General features: G+C 40.2%; 1 protein-coding gene across 5 annotated transcripts in view; it reads left to right on the top strand.

The window, feature by feature from the left end:
* Positions 1-12,996, top strand: part of YEATS2 (YEATS domain containing 2) — a 76,144-nt gene that overhangs the window by 47,290 nt on the left and 15,858 nt on the right. For all 5 annotated transcript variants that reach the window (XM_074963993.1, XM_074963992.1, XM_074963994.1 and 2 more), the window contains 7 exons: positions 2,988-3,186; positions 5,179-5,310; positions 5,581-5,679; positions 6,653-6,764; positions 8,331-8,404; positions 9,766-9,845; positions 11,383-11,584. In XM_074963993.1, coding sequence (XP_074820094.1) covers positions 2,988-3,186; positions 5,179-5,310; positions 5,581-5,679; positions 6,653-6,764; positions 8,331-8,404; positions 9,766-9,845; positions 11,383-11,584 — 898 coding nt within the window. The remainder of the gene's footprint in view (positions 1-2,987; positions 3,187-5,178; positions 5,311-5,580; positions 5,680-6,652; positions 6,765-8,330; positions 8,405-9,765; positions 9,846-11,382; positions 11,585-12,996) is intronic.

Raw genomic sequence — 12,996 nt, 5'->3', positions numbered from 1 at the left:
AAGATAAAAACTTTACACTCAGGTCTCTGCTGATGCAGGTGTCTATAACGGTATGTAATGTTTAATTCCTAACCAATATAATCTTAAAGAAATAATTTGCTGTTTCTTCCCCGTCAGTAACCTTTTTTCTTCAACATTATTAGCTCTCTTGTGTTTTCTGACATCTGCTTGTGTTCTTGCCCGATTTTATGCTTGACAGGAAACTCAACTAATTTCTGTTGGATTTTTTGCCATTTGGGCATATTTTATCATTTTACCTGTGGACAGCAGAAGAGGAATAAAACAGCAAAAAGATGGACAGAAGTCATTGTAACTAATCCAGCTTCTGTTAAAACTGTCTCTCCTTTGAGTGTTCCAGTGCTAATCATCATCTGTTATCTATTGTGGGGTTTTCTATAATACCCATCATTGTAGTATCTGAGCACCACACTGGTAAATTAGAGCAGCACAGTGAGGTCCCCAAAAGACTGATATGGAGTGATTTGTTCTCTTCATTGTGCAGGTTCAAGGGGTATATGGGTTATATGTATCTCTTTTTGAAATATAGAATAAATCCAGTCATGATGGAAAGGGTTTGTGAAAAAGAAGGATCTTGCAGCATGCCCTGAAAGAGGTCAGACTTTGGGTTACTCTCCTTTCAAATACACATACTGACTTTGGCTGAGAGAAGACCAGAAGTTGCGAAGTGCTTAAAAGTCTCTATACAACAGGGCAACAAATAACCAGCAGCTGTTACTTAAGTATTGGACATTTGAGATCCTTGACTCTCTATGAGCTTTTTGGTCTCTACTCTGCTGTGAACAGATCTCCTTGAGGGTGGAAGCCTGCAAGGTTTGTGGTCCTGTGAATTTTCAGCATTCGAAGTTTGACCCTTCTGTTTGTCCCTAAATAAAGTGATGATAATGCAGTCCCTGTAGAGAGAGACATCCCAGAGTGGCAGAGTGAGCCTGAAATAAGGCATTTAAATTCCAAAAGTGTTGGGAAAAAGAGAGCCACACATTTTGGGGTTCCCTCTAGGCTTTCTCAAGTAGCAGTGGTCCACTGCCAGTTATATTCTAATTTATGTAATTTAAATAAAGGCTACTGGTAAAAATTTCAAAAACACTTAAGTCCTATTTTCAAAAATGAATGAGGCATTTAGGAACCTAGATCTCATTGAAAGTCTTTGGGACTTAGGTTTCTGAGTGTGTAAGTCATTTTTGAAAATGACTTACTTAGCCACTTAAATCACTTAGGTGCTTCTGAAAATTTTACTCTACCTCTTTTTTTATTCTTCTTTCAGTCCTGCTGAAATTGTAGTACTTGTGCTATGAAGGACATGTAAAGCTGTCCTAATATGGTCCTGTCAGGAAAATAAACTTTAACCCCTCTATTGACTTGTCCCTTACACTCCCATTCCCATTGTGTACTACATGATGTTACAGCTGAGTGAGTGGAACAGCAACATCAAATCTGAAGCAAAAATTGGCAGTGATAACTCCAACAGGGGAAAGAATAGCGAGCTATTTGGCAAGCTTAGTGGACACAATCAATTTGCAATCAAGTCAGTTTAAAAAAAAAAAAAAAGTTGAGTAGTTACTCCTCACCTGCCCCTGAGCTGAGTCCCCTGCCATTTTATAGTTTAGTTGTGTGTGTGTGTGTGTGGTTTGAATCTCATTTTCCTATTTTTTTTAAAAGGATTTCTCTCTTCCCTCTTGCTGTGTGAAAGATCCACACAAACAAATGCACAAAGAAAAAACTGTTTTTCCTCTAATCTTTCAGTTATAATAATCTTAGGTGTCACTTTCCACCTTTGCTAGACTCTCATTCACAACACCACCCACCCACAGTTTGTCTCCAAAAGGGAGAAGAGTTAGAGACACTATGAAGTCCGCTAAGGACGTTGATGTTGCCTGTCTATTTTACGCTGAAGCTGCTCAGATACTATGGTGAATGGTGGCGGTACAAAACCCTAAGATCACAAAAGGAACAAGTCACACTTCTGTCTAAATTTCTTTACCTACTATTAAGTTACCAGTGTCCCTTTTTAAATGAGTCACCTGACTGAACAATGTAAGATGTGGATAAAGCATTAACAAAACCATTATCTGTCAGTGGAGGCAGCTATAAGATGAAACTGACAAAATGTTTTCCCTTTTTCTGCTGATGGCTCTAGAGCAGTGGCTCTCAACCTTTCCAGACTACTGTACCCCTTTCAGGAGGCTAATTTGTCTTGCGTACTCCAAGTTTCACCTCACTTAAAAACTGAAATAAACTCTGAAATAAGATAACACACCGTGAAATAAAATAACAAAAGTGTCACAGCATGCTATTACTTAAAAATGGCTGACTTTCTCATTTTTACCATATAATTATAAAATAAATCGCGACCCCCAGGTTGAGAAACACTGATATAGTACATAGAGCAATATAAAGTCGTCTGCATGAAATTCTAGTTTGTACTGACTTTGCTAGTGCCTTTCATGTAGCCTGCTATAAAACTAGGCAAATACCTAGATGAGTTGATGTACCCCTGGATGACCTCTGCGTGCTTCCAGAGGTACGCATCCCCCTGGTTGAGAACCACTGCTCTAGAGTTCTGACCAGCCTTGAAATATTCAAGATTCTTGTAAACTTTTGTGCTGTGCTAACCTCAAGAAGGAGGTAAGCCTCCTGTGTGAATAGGGGACTTGGTTCCTGAGAACATTGTTCGTGAAGTTCCAGTAGCAGCACAGTAGTTCTTACATGTATGGTCTGTTTCATTCCTGCTCAGAACTCCAGGGTAGTTGCAGGGAAACTGACCCAAAATGTGTGTGTTTTGGAAATATTTTTAAGAGCTTTGCTTTGCATGATAGTATTCCCTAAAGACAGTAGGACTGTGGATAGATCTAGATGCAGTTGCTTTTATTTCTTTTAAATGCTCCTCTCTAGCAGTATGACAAATTATTTTAAATGCTCAGTAAAATAAAACCGCATTTGACACTGCCATGTCTCTCTCTCCAATATAGCAAGCGGATGGTGCAGGTTCCAGTTCATCTTCCACTGTGGGTCCTGTGGCAAAGACATCAGGACAGCAACACCAAATTTGTATAAACCAGGGGCAGTCTGGTTCATCAGGAGCTAATAAAACTACTTCTTCTACTGTTGTAAGTGTTGCTTCCTTGATGACTACACCAACCCCTGTTTCTGGCAAAGCTGCTGTATCAGGTAATAAACTTCCTTTCTGCCTTTTGTTACTGGAATTTAGACTTGGACTATAACTCCTTCAGATACCTTGTACAGTAAGCAGTAGAATTCAGAGCACTTGCATTTTTGAGCTCTTATCAGAAATTAACTGTAGATTTAGCAATTTCCTCTAGTTTCTAAAATCTGTCTTAGTAAAACGACTTTTTGATTAACAGAAAGAAGGTTGCGAAAAGAACAATTTGAAATTTGACTTCCTAGGTTATTTGCATATTGAGTGTTTCTGGTTAGAGTAATGACTTTAGCTTTCCTTCCATTAGTGGTTAGTGAGGAATCTCTGTTTTGATGCCAAGTTTACTTTCTTTTTACAAAGATGCATCCCACTTGTCCAAGTACATGGTTGTATCAAAGGGAAAACACCAAAGAGATTTGAACACTAATACTGCAGACATAGGACAGTTTGTACCCAAACCATCAGTTCACTAACAATGGCTTGTATTTCCTTGGTTTAATAATTCAGTTAGTCCTAAATGCATAACATTTTAGGAAACAATTTTTTTTCTTTTGCATCCCAGCCCATTTAAGGTAGTTTCATTTTACTTAAAAAAAAATGAAAACTGACAGTTTTGTGCATTCTTAATTGAACTCCAATTACCATCCAAATGCATCTTGACCCAAATCCTAATTAGAAAGAGAACTGTCATCTAGTAAATAAGGAAGGAGTCATTCACCATTTTCTAACAGTAAAAAAAATGTAAAAATTAAGAATTGGAATAAATGTGTTCTAAGCTAGATAATTGCTTAAATAAACATGTATAGATATAGTGTATTTTCCTGGTTAGCAGACAGAAATACCGACTTTTTAGTGTAAAAGCTATACTTAGTTGCAAATCAGCATGTTTTAATAATTATACCAACCAATGAGAATGGACTTCTCTTTAGGAAAATTCAAATGAAAAACAAGATTAAAATTAATTATTTAAATCAAGGTTTCCTGCCCGCTTACTTAAATCGTGATAAAAATGATTATTGAAATCAATCCCCCTTGTAAATATGCTATATGCTCCTATTAGCTTTGTTTCTCAAGGCAGTCAGTATTTATTATTAAAGGGCTTGGGAGACCCAGGTTCAGGTCCATTCACCACAAACTTCCTGCATGACCCTGGGCAAGTCACTTAGTCTCTCTGTGTCTTAGTTCCCCATCTGTATAATGGGGATAATAGCATGGCCCTGCCGCACAGGGATGTTTTGAGGAAGACTGTGATGTGTTCAGATCTACTGTAATAGGAGCTATATAGGTAGAATATAATTTACTTCATTTACAGGTTATGTTTATCAGATCCCTAAGAATAAGTTCAGGAAAAATATCAGGGGGTAGCTGTGTTACTCTGTATCCACAAAAACAACAAGGAGTCCGGTGACACCTTAAAGACTAACAGATTTATTGGAGCATAAGCACCACTGGACTCTTTGTCGTTTCAGGAAAAATGTAAGTCAAGACTTTTGTCTTATTCTGACAAGAGTCCTTTGTGCTGAATATCTTGCCGTGTTCTTTTAAAACTCTATAGGTATTAACACAACACCTCAGTCTCTGTTTAAGATTACTGTATTATTTATAGGTTTCAGAGTAGCAGCCGTGTTAGTCTGTATCCGCAAAAAGAAAAGGAGGACTTGTGGCATCCAATGAAGTGAGCTGTAGCTCATGAAAGCTTATGCTCAAATAAATTTGTTAGTCTCTAAGGTGCCACAAGTCCTCCTTTTCTTTTTGTGTATTATAAATCTCACCTCACAAATATCAAAGCCCTGTGCAGTATAGTTATATAATATGTCTGAGTGTGTTGGCAACTATCCAACTCAGCAAAAAACTTGTTTAATAATTCAGTGTGAGCATGGGCTTGCTAAAAGGATAGCAAAGCATAACTTATACCATCCTATTTCATGCAGAAAGAGAGAGAAATATTAGGGGATAGACTGAACTAAGCATTGTCTAAAATGTCTCTTTCCCCCTTCTTTTAGGGTTGCTAAAGATCCACTCAAACCAGTCGAGTCCCCAGCAGGCTGTGCTGACGGTACCCAGCCAGATCAAACAGCTCAGCGTAAATACAGCATCTGGAGGTGTTCAGACTATACTGATGCCTGTGAACAAAGGTAAATGCAGTGGAGGGCACTAGATGGTGTTTGACATAGCAAAGAGCTCAGCCATTCTTGCCATACAGCAATACAAGGCTTATACACACCCAGGAAGAAAGCGTGTAGTGGGTTTCAGTTGTTCCCAAGCTTTCATGTTGCACATACAATATAACTTGCTATCAAGGGTTAATAGAACTATCCATCTAAAACAAGGGTGAAGCACGAGCTGGGAAGAGTATCTAGAAGTATGCAACACATCATTTTTATTCTTTTCCTGTTGTCCTTTAGTGATACAGTCGCTGTCTACCACCAAAGTGTCTGCTGCAACTGCTGTAACTGCAGCTAGTACAGTTGTACCCATCCCCTCCACAACATCTGTCACTAAAGGTAAAAAAATGAATTTGTCACTTGTCAGTAGCACTCTCAAAGAAACTGATTGTGCCTGAATGAACATGGCTGCCGTATGGAAGTGTTCTGACCCCGTTAGTAGATCCCATTGCCTTTTGGTTCAGTTTTCCATGATGTCCATCAATTAAGTTGTAATAGGAATAGAATCTAGGGGTTGGAAAAGTGAACAAAGACACTATGCCCACAACGTAGTCCATGGGACAGACATGTACAGAGGAGGATAAAAGAACTTAGAGGATACTTTGAAAGGTTCCCATAGGTAGTAAAACTTGCATGGTGCCAACCCACCGCTGTGGAAACGTATGCAATGCTACACTATTCATAGCAGTGTGTGTTAATCAAAGCATGAGCACTACCCTAAGAATGGTAATTCAGTGGTGTAATCATTTGGCAGTGCTTCCCAGCAACACTAAATGTCAATGACTGTGCCATCCCAGATCTTGCAATTGACAGAAAACCAAGGGACGCTTGCAAGCAGTTCCATTGAAATTGGATCATCCTACACAAAACCCACAAGCACCTGATGCTGCAGACATGAATATTTCTTACAAGAAGACAACTAAGTGTTTTTGGGTATGGAGTGAAGCTGTATTTCAGTCTCTCTCTCTCTCCACTGGATGAAGGATGAATGGCCAGCAGGGCAGGGTTGGCTTGTGCTGGAAGTGTAGAATACACACACAAGGTGGGGTTGCATTGCCAGATGTGTGGGGAGAGCTCATCCACACACGCAGGTTGACAGTATTCCCTGTTCAGTACCGGTCTTTGGAATGTGGATGTGGGTATTCCAGGTGGTTTTAATCATTCTTCCCCACCTCCCTCCTGCTCCCAAATAGAGCCGGTCTGATCAAATGCATAGCTCTAGTTTTACTGCACTCTGAGTTTTATCAGGCTTTTCCCAGCTGACTATCAATGACGCTGTCATTTTAAAAATTTGTTCTGTTTTTCTCTGAAGTTAAGATGGAGCCTGATTCAGCGGGACAGAACTGCAACTCTCTGGTCTCCCAAGATGGTCAAGCAGCAGTAAAAACAGAAGAGAGCTCAGAACTTGGAAATTACGTTATCAAGTAATTGTTCTTTCCTGTCTAAAGAGCTATATGATTTAGTCTTTGGGCAGGTTATAAGACAGTACACAACAGTATCAGAACGCTGGCTGAGGAGTCAAGTGATTAAAATCTGACAGCCACCGATACATTCTGTAGCGTACTATAATCTAGGTAGTCTGTTGGTTGACATTCATTTTCAGACCTCAGTTACATCCATATCTGCAGGATATAGTATTAAAATACTGATTTTTATGAATGGTATTGTACTCGGAACAGCTAAAAATTAAGCTGTTTAATGGTGCTTAATCATTTTTGGGATTTGCTATGAATATAATCCATACACTCATAATTCCCACTGCAATTGCGTGTTCTGATCAATGCTGGGCTATGATCCTTGGAATACAGCTGAAAGTAATTGGGGAAGTGATAATTTGATCCTCCCTCAATTTCTTTTTCTTTAGTAAACTCTGTTCATGTGTGTTACCTCTCTCTGTTTGTCTGGTTGTGAATGTTGTTATTCACATATTGCTATAATTGTCGAGATCTTTCCACATTCTAACTTGGGAGTAGGCCTGGGGATGTGATATCTGATTCCTTGTGTCTTAAAAGCATTTGCACTTCTGATATCGTGGAAGAATCTGGGGACTTCTTTGTGATGCCATCACAAGTGCTTTTTGGAAGCTCTTCACCCAGAGCTTGACCGGCAAAATAACTTTCTGTAGAAATCCCTGAATGTAGGAGATCTCCCCTCTGCTCACAATCCTGCCGATAACTTACATTTTCCTGTTACCATTTTTTAAAATGTCATAGTACTCTTACTCTGGTGGAGACTTCCATGGGAATGCCAATATGTAAATCAATCAGAAGCCAATATGCTCTTTAAATTTTACCAGTTGGTCTTAAATAACTTCAAGGAAATACTAGGGAAAGGTCATATTTTTTAAAATATGGTTACTGGTTAGGTTTGTGCCTAAACTTCTACATGTTCTGCTACCAATCAGTTGTCACGTCCTAGTGTTTATCAAACGTGCTATTATGTGCCTGATGTTCCCTTGTCTTTCATTGTAATAAAGCAGCATAGGAGAGGGATACGAGGACCAACAGCATCAAAGAGTTTTATAAAGTATAAATCTTGCCATACTGTTAGCACATTCCTACTGTGAGAACTTACAGAAATCGCATCTTGCTATCAGACATATTTGAAGCAGTGGTGTCATACAGCTACTGTACTGTTAGTAGACATTGCTTAGGCATTACTGCAAGGCCTGTTCCTGAGATTCCATCCCAGCAGGATGCAAACCAAAAAGAGACAACGGCTGGTTTGAGTCCTGATCCTGGTGGGTGGAACTTTATGCCCACACTGAGAACCCATTCGTTAATTTCAGTGGGACTGCATATAGGACTAAGGAGCCGTCTATGTGCATACCACTGTAAAATCAGGGACTGGCATGGAAATATTTATTCAAACCAGTGTTAACGCATTTTTTCAGGATTTTTTTTAAATTGATAATGATGTTAGAATCCTGTATATCTGATTTATCTCTTCTAAAAAGTAATTACTCTTCACTGTGCTCTTTCTCTTTGCAGCATAGAACATTTGGAGAATGTCCAGCAACTTTTAACAGCAATAGTGAAGAAAGTTCCATTAATTGCTGAGAAAAGTAAGATCTGTATGAAAACAATCAGTTCGTCGTCCTTATAGCACCAAAGATGTGCATGGCACTTTGCAGCTGGGAAAATTACACAAAACGGAATGAAGTGAAACTGCTGCCTCAGAACGCTTACTTTTGGGTTTTGTTGCTTGCAAAATACTTAGGAATCTAAATCAGCCAAATCCTGCCAACAAAACATGGCCTGCTTTTGGCAGTTACTGAGAGTTGGTCTACACTACAGCTGTAAGTTGACCTCAGTTATGCTACTTCAGTGACGTAAATTACGTAACTGAAGTAAACTTAACTTAGGTCAACTTACTGCGGTGTCTACACCGTGTTGTGTCAATGGGAGATGCTCTCCCGCTGACTTCCCTAACGCTTCTCGGGGAGTTGGCGTACAGAGTCAATGGGAGAGCGCTCTGTCATCAGCTTAGTGGGTCTTCACCTTCTCTGCTAAATCAACATCGCTGCATCAGTCGCAGCACTGCCGATCTAGCCGTAAGTATAGACAAGCCCTAACATTTGTTGTCTTGCCTGTATGAGAGAGACAGGGTAGTTCACACTAGAATATTGGTACGTATCTAACCAGTGATGGCAACTTTTAGGCAACCATCAGTCCGTTTCATTTGTCATTGATCAGGAAAAGGTCCTTTTTAATTGCACACCCACACACCACTCATATATGTGATTGGGAAACATACTACTAATGAGGTTTCCCTAGTAATGAATGTACTTCAGTGAGGAGAAGCTGCTGGAGACTGGAAAGGACAGACTGAATAAAATCAGTAACATGAGCAACATGGTGGTAGTGGGTTGTGCAGTAAAGCTTTCATTGCTTCTTATTTTAGGAGTCCTATATAACACTCATGGATCTGCTGATAGGGAGTTAATACCTTCCTCCTAAATTTGTGCCAGTAAAAACTTCTTGAGATGTCCTTTGCTTTATTGTTGCATTTTCTATTTCGTGTTTATATTTCTAATTGTTAGCCAAATAAGTGTTTTCAGAAGGAAATTACTTCTGACAATAGCAAAGCACCACTGAACTTCTTCAGTCGCGTTTTGTCTTTTGGGAGTTTAAAATATGGTTGGTCTCACATGTATCAGCCTAACTTGACAAAGAGAGAGAGTGATTGTACAACTAAGAACGTACGTGCTGTGTGCAGGGAATGCGCCCACTCTTTGTAAGAGCATAGAATTCTTTGTGCTGTGGGGACTGCACACAGAGAGCCCATTTTTCCCATTCTTCCCACCAAGCACAACGTATCCAACGAAAACCTATTTGGGGTTTTCAGAAATTGCCAGCAGCAAAGTAGATTAGATTTCAGAGTTATTAAAATTTAACTCCAGTTTTTTGGCTGTGCTCTCTTTAGGTGAAGATGTCAGTTCTTTCCGTGCCAGTTCGGTGGAACAGTATTACAGCTGGAATATTGGAAAACGAAGGGCAGCTGAGGTAATCCGCTCTTTACATGTTTGATAAGCACTGGGGAAACTTCTGCATAGGGAAATCTGGAGCTACTCCAAAGTTCTTAGCTATGACAAAAAACACTCTCTGATATATTGGAAATGGAGGCATGTTTCACAATAATTTGCACGGGCTTCTTTCCATGTAGTACCCCAATTTACTGTTACAGAATTAATTAAATGTAAATAACCTTAAAGTTCAATTTTCAGTTGCTTCAACTTAAAATCTTTTTGGAATATTTTTAAATTGCTGGGCTGTACAATATAATGCAGTGTTTGCATAGCCTCCTTCTTAAACATTGTCTCCATATGCCATCGTTGTGTGGCATAATACTGTCTCTAATTTCTCCCAATATGTTTTCACTATATTCTCAAAAAGAACAGGAGTACTTGTGGCACCTTAGAGACTAACAAATTTATTAGAGCATAAGCTTTCGTGGGCTACAGCCCACTTCATTGGATGCATAGAATGGAACACATAGTAAGAAGATCTATATATACATACAGATAAGTTGGAAGTTGCCATACAAACTGTGAGAGGCTAATTAGTTAAGATGAGCTATATAATTAATATTATTCTCCTGCTGATAATAGCTCATCTTAACTAATTAGCCTCTCACAGTTTGTATGGCAACTTCCAACTTATCTGTATGTATATATAGATCTTCTTACTATGTGTTCCATTCTATGCATCCGATGAAGTGAGCTGTAGCCCACGAAAGCTTATGCTCTAATAAATTTGTTAGTCTCTAAGGTGCCACGAGTACTCCTGTTCTTTTTGCAGATACAGACTAACACAGCTGCTACTCTGAAACCTGTCACTATATCCCCTGTCCCTGCCTGTGCCTTTCTATTATAATTGCTCTGTATCGTGTTCGCTCTTTGTAGAAGGACTGAGTGAGATCTGTTCTCAGGCAGAGCCATTATTGAACTAGATTCTTAATTCATTGTGGAGAAATATTTTGTATAATTGTTTTGGAGCTATTTTTATGGTGTTGCAGTTGCATTTTCCTATTGTTTACATAATTTTTCTCCCTTTGTTGCTATGTGAAGGACCTGTGTAGGAAACAATGCGGCTGACTAGATGCAGCACGGTTCTGGTGCACAGAATTAAACAGGCTGCAAAACAATAGAGATACTTTATTTCCCTCTAATGGCTTTCAGTTACTGTGATCATAGGTGTTGCTTATAACAATAGAAGGCTGAAGTTCAGCCAGAAGTGTGATTATGTTGACTATGTACCTAACTTACCCGCTGTGAGGTAGGGATCTTTCAGTTTGACACAGATGGTGGGAACAGAAGCAGAGTTTAAATTACCTGTCCAAGGCTACAGAATGACTCAGGATCAGGACCACCAATCCATGCTCATTCTTCCAGGTCATTCTGCTTTCTGAGGAAGTACCTGGTGTAGTCAGTCTCCATGTTCTTAGGACCCTAAATTACTGCACTTTGCCATGTTCTGGTCTCCTAGAACTCGAACATAAAACACCTCGGCTAAACAAAGCACTCACTTTGATTTCCCACAGTGGCAACGAGCAATGACAGTGAGAAAAATCCTACAAGAAATCATAGAGAAGCATCCCAGATTTCACAACATCAGCCCCCTGAAAACCAAACATGTGGTGCATTGGTGTCGATGCCACGGCTACACTCCGCCTGACCCTGAAGCCCTAAGGAACGAGGAAGATTCAATAGAAGATGTGCTGACTCAAATCGACAGCGAGCCAGGTGAGCGTTTAAGGGAGGCCAGCTGCAGTGCCCTTTACCCCCAAAAGACATTGCCTGTTAAACACCCCACATCTCTCTCCCACTTTATTCTCCAGTACATTCCTGAAGCTATTTTCACTCTATTGGAATTGCAGAAATCAGAGATCAGAAAGGCCTAATAGTACATCTGCCCCTTACTCCTACCAAACCAAATTGTTCCTTATTGTTTGTTTTCAATGCTCTGTGCAGCCTAGTTGTTGACATTACAGTAGCATAGAGAGGCCCCGACCAATGTCAGGATTCCATTGGACTAGACACTGTACCAGCACAAGGTGAAAGACAGCCCCTTCCCTGAGGAGTTTACGGTCTAAGACAAAGAGTGGGGGAATGCTGGGGTTTCCATTGCTGCCTTGTGGATAGTATTGCACAGCTGAACACATTTCACTGTCAGGAATCTTCTCCCTACAACTTTCCCCTTTCTCCCTACAATCTTCTCCCTACAAAATTTCCCCTTTCTGAATTTCATACCATTCTTTCCTGTGCTGCTTCTTTGTATCACTTCCAAATAATCCCTCTCAAAACCAGATTCCTCTCCTAAAGCTGGATTCCTCCCCGGTCTGATCTTACAGTGATTCTATTGATCTGTGAAAAGACTGATCCTGGGTTGCGCCCCTGGCAATGCATTGTGCTGGATCGGGTATGTCTGGCTAAGTGCAGCTGAGACCCCTGGCCTCCTGCATGATCAGGCATGTTACAGAAGTGATGTGCTTATGAAATAAAGGGAGTAGAGACTGAAGGGTCGTCAGATTGATCTTTGCTTTCTGATCACTTCCTGTTGGCCAGCATGATTCTGGGACAGTAGTCTGAGGACATTAGACCTTACTGGTTCTGCCTTCCAGAATGGAGCATGCTTTCCCAACATGGAGTGAGTGAGAGACAGTTAAAGTGGGCCAGGGAAGAAGAAGCAGTCCAAAAATCAGTGAAACAGTAGTCAGTTATTTGACATTAAGAGCAAGGACGCAACCAATGGTGGCAAGACAAATAATGACATTGAGTGTTAATAAATCTTTATAGTCTTCTTCCCCAGCAGACTGCAAGCGTGCATATAGAGCCAGCTCTCTTGGTTTAAAGAAACTCCATGGAGGGTTTTAATTTGCCTAATTAGACTCTGTGTCTTTGAAAGGAGATTTGTTCAGAGCTTGGGAGGCTGTTCTGCTGCTGGAAAATAAACCCAGGGTGAGAACATGAAACTGGCCTAACTCATGGGAGGCCTGGGGGAGAGGCACTGCTTACACCTACACAGAAATGAGCCTTCCACCTCTCTGCCACCAGGCCGTCCATAACCACGGGACAGCTCCCTAGTGGGACTTAACTGCTTTGATTTTATACCGCAGATGCCACTTGTGAAGATAAAATATCAGCTGTCATGGGCA

Source organism: Natator depressus, chromosome 9, assembly GCF_965152275.1.
Source record: "Natator depressus isolate rNatDep1 chromosome 9, rNatDep2.hap1, whole genome shotgun sequence".
Classification (NCBI taxonomy): domain Eukaryota; kingdom Metazoa; phylum Chordata; order Testudines; family Cheloniidae; genus Natator; species Natator depressus.
This window is presented reverse-complemented; position numbering and strand designations above follow the sequence as displayed.